Source organism: Aulonocara stuartgranti, assembly GCF_965226115.1.
Source record: "Aulonocara stuartgranti genome assembly, chromosome: 6".
NCBI lineage: Eukaryota > Metazoa > Chordata > Actinopteri > Cichliformes > Cichlidae > Aulonocara > Aulonocara stuartgranti.
In genome coordinates this window covers 1846301-1868395 of record NC_138944.1, presented here as the reverse complement: position 1 = coordinate 1868395, position 22095 = coordinate 1846301, and the positions used below count along the sequence as shown (strand labels likewise).

At 45.7% G+C, this 22095-nt stretch overlaps 2 protein-coding genes across 12 annotated transcripts in view; one reads left to right on the top strand and one right to left on the bottom strand.

Moving 5' to 3' along the window:
• The first annotated feature begins 484 nt into the window (after window positions 1-484).
• On the top strand, window positions 485-21748 carry LOC309707962 (STE20-like serine/threonine-protein kinase). Its single transcript, XM_082535601.1, has 19 exons — window positions 485-833; window positions 938-1446; window positions 2904-3068; window positions 7065-7113; window positions 7371-7520; window positions 9052-9124; window positions 9235-9429; window positions 9668-9749; window positions 10456-10587; window positions 10942-11691; window positions 11770-11900; window positions 12042-12165; window positions 13209-13388; window positions 16276-16405; window positions 17241-17365; window positions 18592-18783; window positions 18863-18988; window positions 19067-19180; window positions 19883-21748. The coding sequence occupies exons 2-19, from the start codon at window positions 1297-1299 to the stop codon at window positions 20027-20029; spliced, it is 3015 nt and encodes a 1004-aa protein (XP_082391727.1). The 5' UTR covers window positions 485-833; window positions 938-1296; the 3' UTR covers window positions 20030-21748.
• Window positions 21343-22095, bottom strand: part of LOC309707947 (uncharacterized protein) — a 32122-nt gene continuing 31369 nt past the window's right edge. For all 11 annotated transcript variants that reach the window (XM_082535547.1, XM_082535546.1, XM_082535554.1 and 8 more), the window contains one exon: window positions 21343-22025. In XM_082535547.1, the coding sequence (XP_082391673.1) occupies window positions 21976-22025 (50 nt within the window). In that variant the 3' untranslated portion in view covers window positions 21343-21975. The remainder of the gene's footprint in view (window positions 22026-22095) is intronic.

Below are 22095 nucleotides of genomic sequence, written 5' to 3'. Positions count from 1 at the left end.
AAAAACACGAAGGCTCTCAAGACTGTTAACATCTGTAACCGATTGAAACTGCTAACTTGATTTTGGCTCTTGCAAACTTTTGTTTATTTATGTTCCCCTTAATTTATTTTATTTTTTGTCTCACTGTCCTTGTCACTCTTTCTGTTCCTCATTGTACTACCACAATGTTATCTTTTATGTGATCCCTGTTTTACTTCACTGTATGTCTATAATGTGATAAATAAAGTTTAAAAAAAAATAATTCATTTTCGATTATTTCGCGACTAGAATCCTGGAAATAGCGGTTTTTCGGTCACGTGACCTTTAATCAACTTTTTCACTTTTCTTAAGTGCTAGAAGGCTTTCGTGTTTGTACAAAGTATTAAAAAGGTACGTTAGCAGCATTTCTGTGTGTGAAACTAAATATTTCAAGGCATATTTTGTCTCGCCAATTCGGCGCGTCTACGTTTGCAGTGGCTGATGGGAAATGTAGTTCCACGAACACAAAGAACCCCGACCGTTCTGTTTATAGAAATGACAGAGACCGTTGAACGCAATAACACCACAACGACTGAGTAAAGCTGGGTGTGTCGGCTGTTTTCCTGGTGGGAATGCAGCACGGGAACCGTTTAACCGTCAGCTGTGATCGGTCTCTGGGACAGACGGGGGCAGCAGGAGACCGGAATCCGCGCGCCAACCTTCAGGCACGAGGAGCTGGGAAAGAAAAGACCACCGGCACGCGCACTCGTGGACGCGCACCGACACTAAATCCGCTAGAATACTAAAGCCGTCCCACACCAGGGAAAGATGACTGTTTTTAACCGTTTTAGCGAATAATAATACACGGACTAACCGTACGTGTTTTTTATACCCTGAAGCAAACTAATGAATTACTCCGTGGAAAGCGACTCGGTCATTTTGAAGGACTCTTATCCCGTGTTTTTTTGTCTTTTGGCAGAAGAAAGAGCTCCGCAGGGCTGTCGGGCCAGTGGGTCGCCAGGAGTTGGAACAACGACGAGCCTCCAGTAACACTTTTATTACTTTACAGCAACAGAAAATATTTTTTGGACGAATTTTAAATACTAGAAGACGTCTAAGTGATCCGTTGGTGTTTTCAGGCGTTAACAATGACCCGTGATGTGAGAAAGCGCGTTCAGTGGACCGTCCAGAACAGTGTCAAAGGCTAAGCTAGGTCTGAGAAAAGCCTTCATAGTCGTTATAACTAATGACACACATGGTCAGCCAAAGACCGACGCTGAATCCATACTTCTGTTAAAGTTGAATTCCTTCAGGAACTTTCCAGCAGAATAAACCACGATGTCGTTTTTTAATTTTCGTAAAATATTCAAATTGGGAGCGGAGAAGAAGAAGAAACAGTACGAGCACGTCCGCAGGGATGAAAACCCGGAGGAGATCTGGGAGATCATCGGTGAGCTGGGAGATGGAGCCTTTGGAAAAGTCTTCAAGGTAGGCATTTTGTGCTCCACCACCCATTCGTTGCTCTGTGCCACACGTCTCTTGCTCGGGTTTAATGATAATGTTTCCTTTGGAGTGTCTCGTGTTTTTCCCACTCGCATGAACTTTTGGTTCTGGGGGCACCCTGCCAGCAGCAGGGCCACCTCAGTCATTTCCACCCCCTACACCTGCTCTGTAACAGCCAGAGATGGTGTCAGGTAGAGTGCTGCTTTGATGCTCTTGTGCTGACAGGTTTCGGTTTGGATGTTTAGGTCCGTGGTTTGATTTGATCCTAGCTGGAGCCTCATTACCATGACAGACAGTAAATATTATCACACAGGAGTCCAACGCCAGGAAGTCTGCATGTTCTGTTTGCCCCCTTTGTTGCCGGATGCTATATTTGGAGACTTTTAAATAGTTGGATTTACCCAAGACTTCAGGCCAGTGTATCATACTTACGTTAAGCCTAATCTTCCTCCACATTCAGCCTCAGGGTTGCTAGTTTCCCAGCATTTCACCCGCAAGCCTTTCATCACTTATTTTGTCCTCATCTATATATTTCTATATGCTGTTGTGATATTTTAACTGTAAATTTCCAAACTTCCTTTTACAGGAGTTTGCAGGGATAATGGAAATTTGACCATGCCAAGTAATTCACCACCTTTTTTCCATCAGTCTGTTCTCACATGTATTGCACATTTAATATTATACACCTTTAAAGGGTATAAAGTCGCCACCCCTCCATAATCCAGGTTCTGTTGGAGGTCTTTTTCTGTCAGACACATCACAGTGGTCTCTAATACTGTAGGGTCCTGAGATATGACTAAAGCTGTGTCTTTTTTGATGGATTAAAGTCCTAAATGATCAGATTAGTTACGTTTGTTTTCTGTTGAAAGACAAACCAAAGAACTGTTGCATGTTTGTGCTGCACTTCAGAGTCGAGCTGCAGGAGATCCACAAATAGTAAACTGCAGTTTTATGTTTATACGTCTGGGCTTTGGGCCATCGCGGTTATGCATTACATCACCAGGGCAGTACCCACACTCTGATTCATAGAGCGATACGAGTTCTCCATTCTGAAGAATGGATTAGTATTAGTATATTGTAGGGGGTGCATCAGTGTTTGGCACTCAGGTCACCAGGAAGTGGCTGAATCCCATATCGCAACAGCGACTTCATCGAGAGCTTCCTGTCTGCAGAGAAGCCAAAACAAACAGGAGAATTTTCCACTTTGGCGAGACGTGTCACATCTTCTGCTGACACTTTCAGACCTGCAGCACAGCCCAGTGTTTGTTTGTTGGTTGTTGAGCCATTGATCTCAGTTTGAGGTATTTCTCTGAGGTCTGGGGTCAACAGCACTTCAGATCTAATATAAACCACCTCTGGCCTCCTGAGTCTTTAGGACAAGTGTCTAGAGGAGTGGAAAGTTACTTGTTCTCATAATTTCCAAAAATATTTTAATCTTACAGGCTCAGAACAAGCAGACGGGCGTCCTCGCTGCAGCCAAAGTTATTGACACAAAGACCGAGGAGGAGCTGGAGGACTACATGGTGGAGATTGACATCCTCGCCTCCTGCGAGCACCAAAACATTGTCAAACTGCTCGATGCTTTCTATTACGAGAGCAAACTGTGGGTGAGTAGAAGGATGTGCTGTGTGATCACTGTGTGACTGCCTGATGAGGGGGATTATGGGTCCAATACAAAGCTTGCAGAATCACAAATTAGAGACGGCTAGATGTCAGTGCAGCTTTTGGGACACACTGCTGCGTGCTGTCGGTGCGAGGCTCTTCCAGTATTCGCTGCTGTAGTTTTCTTATCAAAATGTGTGGCCAAAGTTCACACGAGCTGCCGAAACTAAGAGCCTAAAGTGCTGTTAATCATCATACTGGTTTATAATCCATCCGCTTATGATATGAGCTCATATTTAATGCCTTTGTTTTCTCCCCAGCTATTTATGTAACACAGATGAGTGTGTTTTGATGACATTTATAATTCAAGTGAAAAAAACCCATTTAGGTATTTTCACATCATAGAAGCTGATTTATGCATCGCTGTAAACACTGATGAGCTTTTCAGACGTGCTGGCAGCACACGTGACTGTAGCCTGAGGACTGAGGCCATGTTCCTGGATAAATGTGCTGCTTGTGAGGGGGACTCATAGCTTTCAGTCACATGACTGATGCAGAGTACTGGAGGGGGAAAATGTGCATTAGTATGACACTGGGAATCATCTGATTATCAGAGCCGATATTGTCTCTAGTTGTTTTAAGATTTCCTACGTCATTGGTGACGGCTGGATTGATGCTCAAATCGTTACTTTGAAGGAAGCCTAGACTCACTGTTGGCTATCTGAAGTGATTAAAGTCAGGCAAACGTTAATAATCAGCTGTAGCTGATGGGTGTGCTTCTCTAACAGGTCTGCATAGGTTCTCAGTCATCCAGGTCCTGGTAGTAAACTGGACTTCTTTACATTTCTTGAAAGAAGTCCTGTCGCTTTCTTTCCCAGCTTCTTAGACTCTCTGGCAGAGACAAAGACTGAACAAGAAATCCTCAGCATTAATAAGGGAACAACGATGGCATTGGCTACAAAGATACACTAGTAATGACAAATGAACAGCCAAGTTATCAGACAGCCTCAGACGAGCAGAGAACATTCAGGAAAAGGATGAAGAGAAACCCTCACTGCTAACTAAACTAGCATTCCAGTGGCTTTCAAATTGCAGAGCAAAGCAGGCGCACCACAAGTATAAACGCTGGAAGCTCTTACCTAGACTGCATCACAGGAACTGCACAAAGTCAGCACCGAAGTTTAAGTTAAGCTGCGTGTGTGCACGAGCGCAATAACCAATGCAAATTGGGTTACACTAAACAACGCTCTTTATTTATAGCACATAAGGCAACAACTTCACCAGAGCCACTGAAACACTGCAGCCTGCTGATGATGAACTCAGTCACTTGTCAGTTATTATGATTGTGTGTTTCCATTAACAGATGGTAGCTGTACTACAAGCACCTTTCCTCAGTATTGGTTCAGCCATGCTGCAGCTATTGTGGCTGCAGGCTCACCTCAGTCATTTGGGAGCTTTTCAAATCCAAATAAAATATTCAGACACGTCCCTGAGCTGCTGGAGCTTATATAGCCATACTCTAACAAACGTTTTTTGCACAAATCAAACAGACGTATGGGAAAAGGTAGCCTGCCACTTGCACCAAGCCTGAAATGTATAAGTTCATACTGAAACAGCTCAAGCACGTCTGATTTAAATCAGGAAATGTGAGTCTGCACTAACATTTCAAAGGAAGATTGGGCCTTCATGAGCGTTCGCGCTCACCTGTACATGTGAGCGTTCTGCCCTTTTCTTCCTTTTGTCCTGTGAACAAGAAGTGCCGCCTGATGGAGGCTGATGTCTGTCAGGTGCTGAACAGGTGCCACATTCATGCACAGAGGAGGTGCATGAATCATCCCACATTAACCCAGGAGGAGCTGGCAGGTGACGTTCTTGATAACTGCCTCGTGAATCGATGCCACCTGCTGACCTTTGTTTCTCTTTCACTGCGCTGTCTAAACTGAACACTTCCGAGGCTCTGCTTTGATTTCTGTGCCGCTTCCCGGCCTTGAACTTGCAGGTGAGATCACATCCTTCCTCTCTGTGCCACATGAATGGATTAGAAAGTATGCGGGTGCGCAGTTCTCCATGCATTCATGTATGTGTCAAATAAACAAATAGGAGAGGAAGCCACAGCCCTGGCCCACGATTCCTCTCCGCGCCGCCACGACTGTGAGGACCATTGTGTGATAGCGGAGCCACTAAAACAACAACACGCCTACAGAGAAACACGAGAACCGTGTGTGTGCGCGCACAAGACCGCTCTGATACTGGAGGCATTGTGTGTCCTGTGAGGGCTTTGTTTTGGGAAGTGGAGCAGTCTTGAAAAGCTCAGCTGTCTTGGAGGGCTATTCAAACTACGTTACAACCCGTCTTTTTTCCCCCTTCCTCTGTACTTCCTGAAAGATTTTCCATTTTTAACCTCGAGCTGAGCCTGTGTGAAAAGTTTGGGCCATAACCAACGGATCAACCACAAGTCGTTTCTCAATGGTTTCCAAAATTGCAGAAGTGCAGCATTACTTCCTCTTCTGTGGGTGTGGCGTTCAGCCAAATGTTCCCCAAATCTCCGCAGGTGTGTGAGTGAACGTCACACCACATGGCTGAGCTAAGCTCACAAAAGACGCTCCAGATGCTTTGTCTTACCTCCTGCACATCATCCTCATTGCTACCTGAGCCTCTGTGCCCAGAGATAATCCTGTTAGCAGAATAAGGTCTGGAAAGATAGCGATTAAGCAGGCTAGGTAGCAGCTGTGTGAAGCCTTTCCACAATGTGGCCCCAACTGGGCCAATCCTCTTACATCAGCAGCCATACTCAAAGCTCCTAAATGCCTTTAAGAGCTCAGAGTGTTTCATTCATGCAGGAGGCGGCGTTCATTCTCACAGTGGTTTCATCAGGGTACATGATGATGATGATGAGGAGGAGTAGGAGCTCTGCTGAGTGTTTTTAATGTGTACAGTGGATGTTCCAGTAATATTTCTCTGAGCCAGCGTCTGTTGGGCCATGAAGGTGTTCCTCAAAGTCATTTACAGTAAATGTAAAACTTTCAGTTTTATATGTAAGAATAAAATTGCTGTGACGTCTTCATATTTAAAAAAGAAGCCGCGTCCTGGGATTTAATAATGTTATAACTGTTAGTGTGCAATCCACCTTAACCAATAAACTATCTGAACGTCAAAGTGAATCAGTGAGGACGCAGAAGGAAATCTCATCTTCATCCTGTGTGAAGCTCAGAGATGATTAAGTGTGACCACCGCCCCGTTTAACCCGGGAGAGCGGCGAGGGCGTGGAAGTCTGAACCAGAACCAGGCTGGACCTGTTTCAGCACTGCTGGGAGCTGTTGGCATGAAGTTGATCACACAGAGGTGATCGTTGCCTCTTCACTTCACTTCAAACTCCTCACAACGGAGGAGGAAACTGTGAGGAGTGTGACATAAAGCAGAAACGGAGACTCCTCTTGGGATTGTTCACCTTTTACTTTAGAGGTGAACATTCTCTGCTCACACTTTTTCAAGTTTCATTGCAGCTTATCGTTAGTTTGCGATTATCAATGTGTTCCATGCAAACTCCAGACACCTGCTGGTAACCAGTGCAGTCACAGGGAGGTTTTTAGTGTAGCAGCCTCTTTGCAACAGCCAGCAAACCTTCTCCAACCAGTCACAGTGTTCCCAGACAGGCTTCGTTACAGTGACCGAGTCCTTCACCCTGACTACAGCTCCACCTCAGCTTCACAGGCGAACGTAGCTGTGAGTTGTGGAAATCCAGTCAAACTGCCCACCATACTTTTTGCTGGCCCTGGGCCATCGGCTCAATGTTTATTATGTGGACCCCTGATGAGAAGCTTCCAGAGCCTCACAGCAGATTTCAGAGGTGACCGGGTTCGACCGGAGCCCGCCGCCTCGTCAATGACCTGCACTCTGTTGGAGATGTTCTGCAGCACTGTCCTCGCTGCACATACTGGTACACCGTGTGCTTTACATAAACAAATGCATGTGTTCACACTTCTCTTTCCTCGTGTTGGCAGATACTCATCGAGTTCTGTGCAGGAGGGGCCGTGGATGCTGTTATGCTCGGTGAGTCAGCATTCCCACGTTGCACACGGGTTATAACATTAAAGAAAGCTACTCTCATGGCAGCGCTAACCAGCTAAGGGAAAAGAGCCAGTTTTAAACTTGAGACATTTCTCAGCAGGCCACCCACATGTTACAGCGTTCTTCTCCAAGACACTAAATGCAACTTTAGCCCTCATTACCACCTATGATTAGGTTGCATTAGTATGTGAGGAATTGTAAGTGTGCTTTCATGTGACTCCCTCACCCTTTCCCCGCAGAGCTGGAGAGACCCCTGACAGAGCCTCAGATCAGGGTGGTGTGTAGGCAGACTCTGCAGGCGCTCGTCTACCTCCACGAAAACAAAATCATCCACAGAGACCTGAAAGCCGGCAACATCCTCCTCACGCTGGACGGTGACGTCAAGCTGGGTAAGGGCCAAGTGACACCCAGCTGTTAACAACAACAGTCCAGGATCGAGACTCTGACTCAGACCCTCAGTTCACGGATGTTTAAAATGGAGAGGGAGAAACCTAAGAACTGAATTTGTGCTTGTTTCTCATGAGAAATCATCAGTTCAGTCTGACATAGATGAACCAGCATGAAAACTGTTGTTTTTTATGGCATCATCTAGATTTTTCCTCTTTTTAATCTTTCTAATACAAGAATCTTGGATGATCACGTGACTTGTCTCATGACTCTGTGCAGCTTGTTCTAACAGTTTTTCCAGAAACACAAATATTTGCTAGAAATTTGACCTGATTTTTTTTCTGCCGGTAACGACATGATGACCTTGTGTCTCTGGAGGGAGGAGAGATGGTCACAACTAAAGGGAGATTTGTTTAAACTCCTTCGATCCTGCTGGTGCTTTGAGCTTCATTGCTAATGTGGTTTTATCTTTATGATTCAGAGAGAGGCACAGCTCCATCCAGATGTTTCGTTGAATATCTTCTGGCTTTTAGTATCTTCTTGTATTGTCGATGATGATGATGGAGGGAGTAATGATGTTGGTCGACTCCCACGTCAGGAAGGTGTATTTGGGCCGTTCCCATCAGCGTTACGCTGACATCAGTAATATGATCAATGCAATGACAGGCTGATGGTTACTCACCATGCTGTGGGAATATTCTTCAAACGCTTTGATTTGTTCTCATGCCGAGTCAGATTAACTTGTCAGGGACTGTTTTAAGCCTCATTGACTTCTCATTTTAACTGTCAGCTGTAGTTTGGCTGCACAGCAAAGGTCAGCTAGTAAACACCCATACACACCACTCACAACACACCACATACACACTAACAGAAGAGTGTGTGCAAAAGTTGTTAGTCTGCGATAAAGACTGTGCCTGGTTCAGTTCTTTCACACTCCTGTCCAAGCTCAGACTCTTCAACATGTTATATAACAGTTTCACAGGTGTGTGTGTGTGTGTGTGTGTGTGTGTGTGTGTGTGTGTGTGTGTGTGTGTGTGTCTGTCTGTGTGAGCGTGTGTGTCTGTGTGAGCGTGTGTGTTTTTAAGCGTGTATTCATATCTTTGTGGGGACCAAAAATTGGAAAGCCTTTGTAACAGCAGAGGCTGTTCGCTGGAGCTGCTCAGCGTCTGGGCCGACATCCTCAGCAGATGCAGCGCTGACGCTTACTTACACGGGGATGAGTCACTGGGGAAATGACACACAGCAAGCATTTTGTCCAGTGACATAACACACACAGAGGTGCCTGTGCATCTGCCTGCTGGGACGCAGATGAGCGTGACTCACTCATGATACAAAGAATGATGCCTTCATGCACGTGTAGCTGCAGGATGAGGTTTTATGTCGTGTTCATGCCCAGAAATCTGTGATTGAACCTCTCAGGACCCGTTTTCCGTTTTGAACATTTGGATTTTGAGGCTGCATTTGGAAAATAAGTGATGACAGTGACATTCCTCTGGCTAATTTCTGGTTTTGCTTGAATCACATGACTTCCAGCGGACTTCGGTGTGTCTGCCAAGAACACCAAAACACTCCAGAGAAGAGACTCTTTCATTGGAACGCCGTACTGGTGAGTCAAATGTAAAACAAAAAAGCTTTTGCTTATAAAAACTGAAACACACGCATCAGCGCTAAAAAGAGGGGAGCTCAGATTTCTTTTCTTCTTGTGTCTAACTCCAGGATGGCTCCAGAGGTGGTGATGTGCGAGACATCCAAGGACCGTCCGTACGACTACAAGGCTGACATCTGGTCCCTCGGGGTCACCCTGATCGAGATGGCACAGGTTGAGCCGCCAAACCATGAGATGAACCCCATGAGAGTTCTGCTGAAAATAGCCAAGGCCGATCCTCCGACGCTGATGCAGCCGTCACGCTGGTAAAACACAACTTTGCTTCTTACTTCCTGCACATCTTCTTTATTTATGTTGTTGGATTTTTTTTACTGCTACCACAAAACCATAACCATATTATTTCTTAAAGTACACACACACACACACACACACTTAAATAAATAAATTCACAACTGTAGAAACCAAAATTATTTTTGGGTCAGGCTGTAAATGTGAACTTCTGCTGTAAATCTGGAGTCTGCATCATTTTATGACTTCCTTTAGGTCTCCAGAATTTAGCGATTTCCTGAAGCGCTGCCTGGACAAGAACATCGACAACAGATGGAGTGCGATGCAGCTTCTGCAGGTACCTTTGTTTCAAACATCTCTCCAGCTAAACCCCTGAGCACTTGTTTTCTTTTCCTTAAGCCCCACACCTGGACACTCCCCAACCCCTACCCACGGCCCACCTGCCGTTAGAGCGTAAGCTGGCCGGCATCTGTTTACCTGCTCAGCGTCGGACTGACTGTCCCAGCGAGGCTCATCCCCGTGTGCTTGAGCTGACGTCAGCAGAGCGGGCTTTTCTTTTTCCAAAGGGTTTAAGGTGCTCGGCCACGTCTGAGCCACTTACTCACAGAGAGGACACGTCGGTACACACCGGAGCACGCCGAGGCTAACGGATTGTTCTGTGCGGATGAAGAGCTCAATGGGCTTAAAAATAGAAAATAGCGGTCTGCCGCCGATGAAGGTTTTGATATCAAAGAAGTTACATATTCTCAGGCCGGCGATCGAATATGTGCAGCAGGTTTCTAAGTCGAAGAAGGTGAGCTGTAGCGTTTCTCTCTGAACAGCGTGCTGATGTGTTTGTTGGTTTTTGCGCTCGGACCGCAAGAAAGAAGAAGGGTGAAGAGTAAAAGCTGAAATGGTTATTTCAGGTTGTTTTGATGTACTGTGAAGAGTTTGCATCTCGGTCGGCAGTTAAATTTTACCACAACATGTTCCCCCCACTGGGTGCTTCTTTTTTAAATAGTCTTTATTTCCTGTTGTGTTGTTTTTCTTTCTCTTACGAGCAGCATTCATTCGTGTCCAGTGTGGCGGACAGTAGGCCACTGAGGGAGCTGATCGCTGAGGCGAAGGCTGAGGTCACCGAGGAGATAGAAGAGCACAAAGAAGAAGAGGAGGAGGAAGAGACAGAGGCACGTCTGGTGAGTGGATATGGAACCTGTGCTGCACTACTGTGAATCTGTGTGTTTGTAGGTGTGACAAATACGTGAAGCTTAATGCCAGAAAAGAGCTTCCTGCTGTTTCATTTCTTAACTTACAGCTGCACCTGCAGCTTATTTCAGTTATAAACCAGTGATTGATCTACAGCTTGCATGAAGTGCCTTACTTGCCTTACTTACTTTTTGGTGTTAGTCTGTCTGCACAATCACACCGACTGTGGAGGAGAATCTGCAACGTTGTCTAATGCAGCCAGGATTTTAGTTTATAAGGAGAACGGTCACAGTGAGTTCCAACACAGTAATTTGTCTCCATTTCCTCCTCCTCCTCTTCTTTAGGGTCATAAACGCGCTCCTTCTGATGTCAGCGTCGGCAGTTCTGAGGATGAGAAGCTCCCCCTCTCTCCCTCCAGCTTGGAATCAGTCCCTGAGAAGGCGGAGCCAATTCTTCCTTTGCCCATACCTGCTGATCTCCCTGTGGCCAACCACGTGGTGAGCACCAGCTTCGTAGAGGAACCTGCTGCTCCTGCTCCTACTCCCACTGCAGCAGAGCCTGCAGAGGAGGCATTAAACACTCCAGTTAAGGATGAAGAGGCAGAAAAGAAGCCGGTAGAGGAAGAAGTTCCAGAAGTTCCTCTGGCTGATATCACCCCACCAGAGTCTGAGCCGGAGACACCTGCTAAGGAACTACAGCAGCTGGAACTAGCTGTGGAGGATGAGAAGGAGGTGGACACAGCTGAGGATGAGGAGCGCTCACAGGTCACTGAAGCTTCTCAGGAGGAAAAGACGCCCATCACAGAGGAAGCAAACACTCCAGCAGAGAAGGAAGAGGAGGAGGAAGATCGGTACAAGCATCTAAAAGTGACTCTGACACTACCAGATCAAGATAACGCTGTCCTGAAGGAGGAGGATGGAGAGAAGCCCACAGAGAAGGATGAGAAGACGATGCCAGACAGAGCGAAGGACAACAAAGAGAGAGATTCTGATTCTGGAAACAGCTCAGCTGCAGATAACAGCAGCGTAGACCTGAATCTGTCCATCTCAAGCTTCCTGTCCAAAGCAAAAGAGGCTGGATCTGTTTCCATACAGGTAACGCACACAGTCCACACACTCGCAACGACAAAATGTCACAGAGGCATCTAAAAACTCGCCTCTGGGGTCTTTCAGGACACCAAGCGGCAGAAGAAGACGCTGAAGAAGACTCGCAAATTCATTGTGGATGGAGTGGAAGTTAGCGTCACGACATCAAAGATCATCACAGACAATGACACCAAGAACGAGGAGATGAGATTCCTCAGGTAGTCCCTGCTTTTGCATAAACGGCAGGCGCCACTTCAATGCAAATATTATGAAAATGAGTCATACAGGCAGCTTAGAGCACAACCCGACTGTGTCACGCTAAAAAATGACACGTGATTAACATCCTCCCTCCTCCTCAGGCGACAGGAGCTGAGGGAGCTGCGTCTCCTGCAGAAGGAGGAGCAGAGGGCCCAGCAGCAGCTCAGCAACAAGCTGCAGCAGCAGAAGGAGCAGATCTACCGACGCTTCGAGCAGGAGACCACGGTCAGTCTCTCGTAGGCCGATTGTTATTCATCCCTGTCTCTCTTCCACAGCATGTCTTTATCCCGTCTTCCTTCTCTCACCACAACCAGCAGATGGCCCCGCCCCTCCCTGAGCCTGGTTCTGCTGCAGGTTTCTTCCTGTTAAAAGGGAGTTTTTCCTTCCCACTGTCGCCAAAGTGCTGCTCATAGGGGTCATATGATTGTTGGGTTTTCTCTGCATGTATTATTGTAGGGGCTGCCTTACAGTATAAAGCACTTTGAGGCGACTGTTGCGATTTGGTGCTGTAGAAATAAAATAACTGAATCTAATTTGCCTTTAAACGTGATATAACTATAAGAAAAGCCGTTAAAGTTTAGGCCTCATCTGACCAAGCACGCTGATGAGTTCTCCATAAAGAGGAAGGATTTCCTGCATCAGTGTTTCAGAAACTGTCTTTACTGTTTGAACGCTCACATTTTACAGCCTCACACCTGCAGTCGTGCTTGGACGTCGGTTTGCCTGATAACCTGCATACGCTCGCTTTATGCGCCGAACAGCTCAGTGATGATTAATGTTTTAAGGTCCAGAGTTTTGAATGAAAAGGTGAAATATGTGGTGTGTGAGCAGAACAGATACTCCTCACGCTCTGCAGAGGAATCTGGATCTTTTTGCAGAGCTCTCCTTGCATCTCATCACCGTTTCTCCTGTATGTTTAAAATCCAGCTCATTGTGTGGTGAAGTCAAATTTAGCTTTTTTTATAGTCAGCATAGAAAATATTCAAATGAGTCACGATTTGTCGCACACTATTGGCCTGTGTTAGACCTGTGTTCCTCTGTGAAGGCCACCCGGCCTGTTTATGGGGCAATAACACAGAACCTGCAAAGCTTGTTTCCCTTCCTGTGAAGGTGCTGCAGGAAAAGCTCAGTTCACTGCTGGAAGTGTTGCACCTGATAGTCTTTTGTTTTTTTATCTGATGCAGATACTATTGCAGGTTTAGTAAGTAATATATACGCTCACGTTTGGATTCTCCATCTGAGGTGACTGGTTCCCGTCTGTCCTCCAGAGTAAGAAGCGACAGTACGACCAGGAGGTGGAGAACCTGGAGCGGCAGCAGAAGCAGACGATTGAGAGGCTGGAGCAGGAGCACACCAGCCGGCTCAGAGACGAGGCCAAACGCATCAAAGGCGAGCAGGAGAAGGAACTCGCCAAGTACCAGAACGTGCTGAAGAACCGCAAGAAAGAGGTTAGACGCGTCTGCGTGCCTTTCACCTCCACACGTAGCCCTCAGAAGGACGGGATAGCTTTCTATTTATAGTAGCTTGTTTTGACATTTGCAACCCACCCCATCCCCCACCCGCACACACACCCACTTCTCTGATCTGTCTTATAACAGCTTGCGTAACCTGCGTTTATCTTGGTGAGGGTTAACTCGGTCTACGCTGCCACCTCTCATTTACTTTCTCATCGAGTCCTAAACTACCCGCAGCTTTTTCTAATTTTATTTCCATGTGCTCCTCGCAGCTGGAGTTTCTCCAAAGGGTTGTGAAACAGCTTAAAGACGATATTATCCAACCCCGTCTGTGGAGTTTGAAATCTTAAAAGCTGTTTTGAACTTGAACTTGTTCTTCAAAGTAAAAAAAGTAACAGGAAGTTGATATCTGACTTTCGTCTTTGAAATCCTGAGCCTGCTGTACCTGACACGGGTTCAGAGTGCTGCGATCCACAGGGAGCGGCTCACGGTGTGATTCAGTCCTTTCAGATGTCCTCGTGTACGTTGTGCAGGATGTGAACATTGCTCTGTGTCACTGAGGCCTCCTCAGATCATTTCTGGACTTTCATCTTATAATATTTAAATAAAACTCGACTGAAACTGTTTGGAAAAGCAAATCAGGCAAAGATACTTGTTGTAAATTCCTGTATTTAAAGAACGTTTTAAATCTTCTAAAATGACTCCAATCATCTGAACGTGATGAAACGACGGCTATGACTCAAAGTCCAAAGTTCAGCTGCGGCTGGACTGGACTTTAGTCTGTGCTAACGCTTCCATCACAGGACGGTGCACCAAGTCACGTCCTGCAGACAACATACAGAACTGATGTCATGCAAGACGCTGGCCATGTTTTTAGCTAACCTGAGCGTAACAGGCGTGCAGTCACTTAATGATTAGTGATAAGTAACACAGTAATAATGTGTTAAAAAAATGTAATTCAGTTAAAAATGAACCAGGAGGCATCAGCACGGTGGAAAGTAGGGCTGGGTGTCGTCACTGATTTCTAGAATCGATTCGATTTGAATCTGGGAAATTTTGCCTCACACAGTCAGAAATATTATAATTCAGATCATGCATCAGTACATTTCCATATTTTTATATTTATAAAAAGAAAACTGACACTTGTGAAACTTTGTCAAAGGTGTGAGCATCACAGCGAGGCCTTTGTGTCAAAGCAGCTGCGGATAAAACACAGAAAAACATGAAGGAGATTTTCCTGGTCTGGGATTTATACAAATATTCTGCAGTAGATCAGAAACGAAAGAAAACCATGAATCAACACATGAACATTACCTGATGCTGCTGAAGTGAAGCAGAGCAAAGTTACAGACGTTTGATTAGAGACAGTGTTTTGCAATTTTGGATAATTTTAAAAAGGAAAAAACGTCGGCCGACAGCCTGTAAACAGGTAGACTTGTGCGTAACAAGCAAGCGAATAATGAAGAAAACAGATTTTTAGACTGGAAACTTTTGTTGAAGTACAGAGAGCGAGCGAGCTGTGCATGAGTGTGATTTTTATCATGGTGGAACTAAAAACCTGCAGCTCAGCGCAAAAAGGGCGTGAACACAAAGCGCGGAGCCGCCGAAACATCAGAATCAGCGAGCTGTCGGCTTTCAGCCCCGAGCGTGTCCGTGCCGTCGGGTGAGAAAGTCACATCTCACTGATCCTGATCCGTCGGCGGCTCCGCATTTTGTCTGTGCAGAAGCCGTGTTCCTGCTCTCATTTACTGTTTTAGCTGTTTGGTGAAATTTTGTGAGGTTTAACCTGAGATTCTGGCGTTTCAGGCAAAATTATTTATATTGAAAAATCGATTCAGGATTTTAATGAATCGATTTCACGTTATCCAAGCTAGAATCGATTTAATCGATAATCAAAACCACCCCTAGTGGAAAGGTCCAGTTTAGTGACTCCAGTTAGCAAAGCAGACAATCGTCAGCACCAGCCAGACGTGGCAGCTCTGTGTCTTTCAGAGCAGGACGAAGAAGAGCTACTCGAAGTTGTGTAACAGCAGAGAAACGAACTCTAACTGGAAACACGAAAAACTAGACTTCAGGGAAAAACAGCTGGAAGCGATTATGTGATGTGCACGTAAAAGTGTCATACACAGGAAACGGCGCTAACAAGCCCTTCTTTCATCTCGATCAGAATTAAAACTTCACATAATTATTTTATTTGTTTAGAGCGAGCAAACTGGAACAAACACATGAAATAAAATCACTCTGGTGTCATTGCTCAAAATGAAATGCAGTCCACTGTATGGATAAAGACATAAATATGTCTGCTCTGTTTTCTTTAAGAGCAGCTCATTTTCAAACGTTTGTGTGTCACCGTGCTGGAGTCAAAGATCATCTCCTCTCTGTTCACCGGGCCAAGTAGGTCAGATTAATGTGACAGGCAGGTGAAATGTCCTCTAAGGACAGCTGCAAGTGTCTGGTTCATCGGTTCAAACCACACTTAGCCTGTGACAGAGACACACACGTGCGGTGTATTTATATCCTTGTGGGGACATCTCATTGACATAATGCTTTCCCTGGCCGCTGACCCTAACCATTAAAAATGAATGCCCGACCCCGACCCTGACCCTGACCCTACACCTAACCATAACCTCATTGTAACCCTGACACTAAAAGGCCTTCAAACTTGTGAGGCTCGAGGGCTGTTTGTCCCCACAAGTATAGTAAAATACCAATTTTTGGTCCCAATGAAGATGTTAATACCCGTCCACACACACACACACACACACACACACTCACTGTCATGTGTGAATGTGAAGTTCCCTATTTAAGTCGTCCAGGGCGTTTGGATGATGATCACATGCTCTGTGATTTGCTGACATCATTTCTAATCTGGCTCATCCAGGAACAGGAGTTTCTGCAGAAGCAGCAGCAGGACCTGGACAGCGCCCTGAAGAAGATCATCCAGCAGCACAAACACGAGCTCGCCACCATCGAGAGAGACTGCCTCAACCACAAGCAGCAGCTGCTCCGAGGTAAACGTTCGGAGACAGATCACCATCTAAGGATGGACTTTAAAACGGAAAAACAGTTTTAGTCTTTTCCAACGCGGTCTGCTTGTCTGAGTCATGTGCACAGTGTTAAATTCGTCCCACCCGCAACAAATACTTCCTGTTTTATGATGATAAGCACAACTAAACGTAGTACTTAAACTTAACTAAGCAGATTACGTCTGGGTTTGAGTTCCCAGATGGTTTGGATTTCTGTGATAACGGCAGAAATCACTCGTATGGCTGAGCCTTGAAGGTCTCACTGCGACCATAACCTGCACCCCCCCCCCCCCAACAGTGTTTTTCTAGTTTTTATGACTGTTTATAAAATAAACCCGACTCAAGAAAGATGAATGTTAGTATTATATAACAAAGAGCATTCCTCCCCTGAGATGGTTCCTGCTGTGCCGACACTGTAAACCGCACTCAGACTGATGTTAGCAGCTGTTTTCACCTCAGAACATAAAAACTGAGGTTTCTGACCGTCACCCCTTCCAGTCGGAGCGAGGTGGACGGCTGCCCGTTGGCACAGACTGGGACTTAATCCCATGATTAATATTCCAGGAGCGGCACAAATAACACTTCTCAGAAATGCAGGTCACGGGAGGCTGCAGCTGTGCTTCAGGAGCTCAGGACGAGCTCCGGCTGGCAGCAGAGGTCAAATGTGAACCGTCATTAGTAAAGTTAACGCTGAGGTCTGGAGCCTTTTTCTCTAAGAAGGACAGATCTGGAGCTGCTTATGTAGTGAAGACGTTCAGCCTGTGAACGCTTCCTCTGTGCACTGCTTCAGCTTTGTCTTTTGATCTGTGTCTGCGTACAGCACGGGAGGCCGCCATGTGGGAGCTGGAAGAGCGCCATCTGCAGGAGAAACACCAGCTGCTCAAACAGCAGCTCAAAGACCAGTACTTCATGCAGAGGCATCAGCTGCTGAAGAGACACGAGAAGGTACGGCGTGGATGCTGCTGCTGGTTCAGTTTGTTAGGTGACCTCAGACGTGCACGGAGAAACATCGTCCACCTTAAAAGGACGAAAATCTGTCAGGTTCTCCTGATTGAGTCACTTTTTAGTTCTTTGATGTTTTTTCATTTAGGTCGAGAAGCTAAAGTGTTTGACTCGAGCTCTGTGTAAGAAAAACTGATGATTTAACACCGTTATTAGGAAAAAGGAATAAAGGAGGACAGATGCTTCCTGGGGCTAGTCAGGCTCGTCTTGTGGGGGTAACCTCCGCCTTCACTGGACGTTTGCATCAAACCCACACGACAGATTTACTAACCAAAGTCATCCATCCATTCTCTTCCGCTTATCTTGTCAGGGTCACGGAGGGGTGGAGCCTGTCCAGCTGTCTTAGTGCGAGAGGCAGGGTCACCAGTCTGTCACAGGGCTCACGCACACAGACAAACATTTGTACTTATGGGCAATTTAGAGTCACCAGTTAACCTAACCCCACTAACTCCACACACAAAGACCTCAGTCTGATGGTGGGATTGAAGGACCCTCGTGCTAACCACTGTGCCACTGTAACCACAGCCGGTCCTTCAGCTTGTTCTCGAACCCCGAGACTTTTACTTCTACTTCAGATCCCGTTGATTCTCTTTTAGTCGGCACGAGCTGCATCTAAGGTCAAGGTCCAATTTGTTTATATAGCACATTTCAAACAGCCGATGCTGCACAAAGTGCTTAACAATATGAAAATGGCATTAACGTGTGAGGCTCTATCACCACGAGATTTGAGAGTAGTCCGTGGGATGGACAGGATGAAGAGCGAGTCAGTTTAACACTGCGCTCCCTTAGAGACTAAATGTCCAGCTTCTGAAATTCTGCTGAAGGTCACAACAAAACTTCACAGACACCGAGTGGCTCTTCCCACTAAATCCAGTGATTTCTAAACTCTGGCCTTTTGAACACATCAAATCCTCTGAACATCCTGTTCAGCTCTGTTAGAAGCTGAGTCGCTGGAGTGAGTGTAGGATTGTTCTTGAGCCAACTGCTGACGTCCTGCTGAACCCGTCGTGACTTTATCCAGCCTGTTCCTCTCTTCTCTTTGTGCTTCCTCTCAAACTTTTCCAGCCAACTTTACTGAAAGATGCACAAAACTGTCGTCTTTCTTGTTGCTACGTTTTATTCTATCTGAATGAAAACCCTCATGAATGTGTTTCACGTCGACCGTACAGGAGATGGAGCAGATGCAGCGCTACAACCAGCGTCTGATCGAGGAGATGAAGAACAAGCAGACGCAGGAGAAAGCCCGACTGCCCAAGATCCAGCGCAGCGAAGCCAAAACCCGCATGGCCATGTTCAAGAAGAGCCTCCGCATCACCGGAGCCATCATCAGCCCCGAGCAGGAGAGGGAGAAGGTCAAACAGGTGAGCCGCCGCCTTCAGCTCGGAGAGTGAAACGTTCCCTCAAAGAATTCCAGCCTTTAGTCAATAATCGCGTCTCCAGTTCGCAGCTCAGGAAGAGAAGAGGCAGAAGAACGAGCGGCTGCACCAACAGCAGAAGCACGAAAACCAGATGAGAGACCTGCAGCTCCAGTGTGACGCCAACATCCGCGAGCTGCAGCAGCTGCAGGTCGGCTCCGGTAACCACGCCAAAGTCCCGTTTGACAAAAGACTGCAGTAAAATAACGTAACTCTGTTTTTGCTTCAGAACGAGAAGTGCCACCTGCTGATCGAACACGAGACCCAGAAGCTGAAGGAGCTGGACGAGGAGCACAGCCTGGAGCTGAAGGAGTGGAGGGAGAAACTGCGACCCAGGAAGAAGGTAACAAAACAAAACTGAAACAAAAGGTTTTCTGGTGAACCGTTTGAACCTTCTGGGGTGGCGACATCACGGGCGATACGAGGAAAATCTAATATCGCAGTATTTTATTTGGCTATATCCTGATCCATGATATATATCATGAGCTGCTGCAGCTCGTATCACAGCTGGTTTACTCAAAGGTTTCTTTGGTGTGACGTTCACGTGCTGAGTTTAAAACACTCTTCATGTTGCAGTGCATGACTTTTCAGCCTCTGGAATAAATACTTGGCTCTGCTGCCTTTTGTGGCAACAGTTTTACGGCATGCTTTTCAAATGATTGCATTTTGTTCGACATCTGAAATCCAAACGACTCCCGATGTCGCCATGTTTGTCCCTGTGTGGAAGGATAAACACTGGGTAGAGCATTTTCCGGTCGGGAGAAACAAAACTCAGTGAATTCTGTGCAGACAGCTTAATATTTGCATGGCAACCTATTCTCAATATTTACAATGACGTCATTTTAACCATCGTTCGTGGAAAAACTCGCGATGCGTCGATTCGATATATCGCCCGGCCCTACACGTAGCGTCTAACAATGTGTTTAGGAAAGATTTAAAGGTGTGGACTGTGCGTCGTATCACCTCAGTCAGGTGACCCCACAGTTTACCTGAGGCTCATTACACGAAGGAAACTGAAGCATTTCCATGTGTGTGTGCTCTGCAGGCGCTGGAGGAGGAGTTCGCGAGGAAGCTGCAGGAACAGGAAGTGTTCTTCAAGATGAGCGGCGAGTCGGAGTGCCTTAATCCCTCCACCCAGACCCGCATCTCCAAGTTCTATCCGATCCCCAGCGTCCAGTCCACCGGCTTCTAGAGGACACGACGTCTGCACACACACGGACAAACGAACGGACGCACCGACGGAGACGGTGAAGACGGAGCCGTGCTGCCTTTGACCTTTGACCTCTGTTTTCTATCAGGATCCATTTGAAGGAGAGTTCGTGTGAAGTGCTCAGTCCAACCTTCCTGAAGTATTTTTCTAAACAGTGCAGTGCCTGCAGAGTGTCTGCATTTAAATTCAATTAGTTCCCAATTTTATTTGCTGCTCGACGTTTTTCCCATTTAGATTTTTGCACAAAGGAAATGATGAAAACTAGTTTCACCACTAAATCTGAATAAATAAGATCAGTAAGCATCACTTTTAAGTGATGATGAAGGAGAATGTATTGCAGATAAAAGAGGAGCCTCCTGTCGAAGGGCTGATGACGTTTGATGAACTCGTACATATCTGTGTGCTAGAACCTTAGCTCGTGATCTGATGCATGACTTTAATGCAGCGTTTAGGAACTTTTACTGCAGGTTTTTCTTCAGAATGCCTTCAGTCTTGAGCTCAAGACTATTAGTTGTTTAGGAACAAACCCTGTGAGGAGGGTGGAGACTGTTAGGAAGTCACTGTGGTGACAGGTGGAAAGCATTTACCCGTCAGCCGGGTCATTTTCCTTGTTGTTGTTTGTAGGAATGATATTCAGGGATAAAGAAGGAATACAAGCTGCAGTTTTTAAGACAAATAACCGGACGATGATGTGACAGGGCGATCTGATTTTAGGGTTAGAGCGAGCTTCCCTTCAGAGTCATCTCCTCGTGTTGCTCTGGATTATTTCTGCTCGTTTTAAAACGTTGATGGAAATCCCGTTTCCCCACAAACACTTCTGCTTCACACAGATTTGACTTTCACGTTCTCGCCTGTTTCTCAAATTATTTTCTTCCACATTCAGTGTTCGTCTCTCCTCCGCTATTGAGTTATTGAAGGATGCTTTCACAGAGCTCACCACCTGTCGTCCTCGGCAGGTTTGTTGATGGAGGCGCTTCACACTGGCACAGTGATACAAAGTGACTGCCACTGCTGTAGAAAATAGTCCCGAGGTGCACGAGGAGATGATCTTAACTGAGAGATCGGTCAAACCAAGTCACATGACTCCTTCACACCTCATATTTGCCTCGTCTGTATTTTTGCTGCCACACGCAGCTCAGCAGGTTCGGACTGTAACACTGTTTTAGCGACTAGCCTTAATGCTACAGACGTGGAGACCCTGCATACCTGTTGCGGCTGCCTTTGAAGGAATTCTGAAGCTTATTAACAGTTATTGAGGAGGTGGGACGGCTCTTTATTAAAAAATGCACAACATGAGCTTTTTGCAGTTTTTTTATTATTATTATTATTAAATCTGATGTAATGTTATAAAAAAATTGGACCTGACTGGTTTAGGCCATCTCCTCCTCTGATTGGTTCATTTGATCATCTCATCTTCTTTGATTGGCTGTTATTAGTTAGTCAAAGGTGTTTCATATCATATGTACAAAAAAACTAAACTCTGTGAAGGAGTGCTGTGCACCTTTTACAAAACGGCCTCAGCAGTTATTTATGTACGAAAGCTGATCGTCCACCACAAACAGTTACAAAATTCTGGTTCTTAACTTCTGAATGTTGACTATAAAACAAACAAAAAAAACATCACATTTTATAACATGTATAGTTTTTAGAAGGCCTGTAGTGCTGATTTTCATTTTCATGTAAATAAACTTTTCTCTCTAACGTTGTGCTGTTTCGTTCTTTATATGGATCCCAAGACTTGAACCACAAACTCCAAAAAACATAAAATACTCGTTGGTCTGATGAGTAAAAAATGAAATGGTAAAGTTACCACTGAACACCGTCACAGATGACATGATTCAATACGACGTCCCTGATTTCATGTGTTTCATGTTCAAAACACATTTACAGTTAAAACACCAGCGAAACTACTTTCAGCAGCTCAGGCGTCAAACACCAGCATTCCTCTTCCTCCTTTTACTCGTCACTGCGAATTCTCCTGAAACAGCAGAAAACCTTCAGTTAAGTCACTGACAGAAAATCGTTCCCACAAAAACATTTCAGTCAAA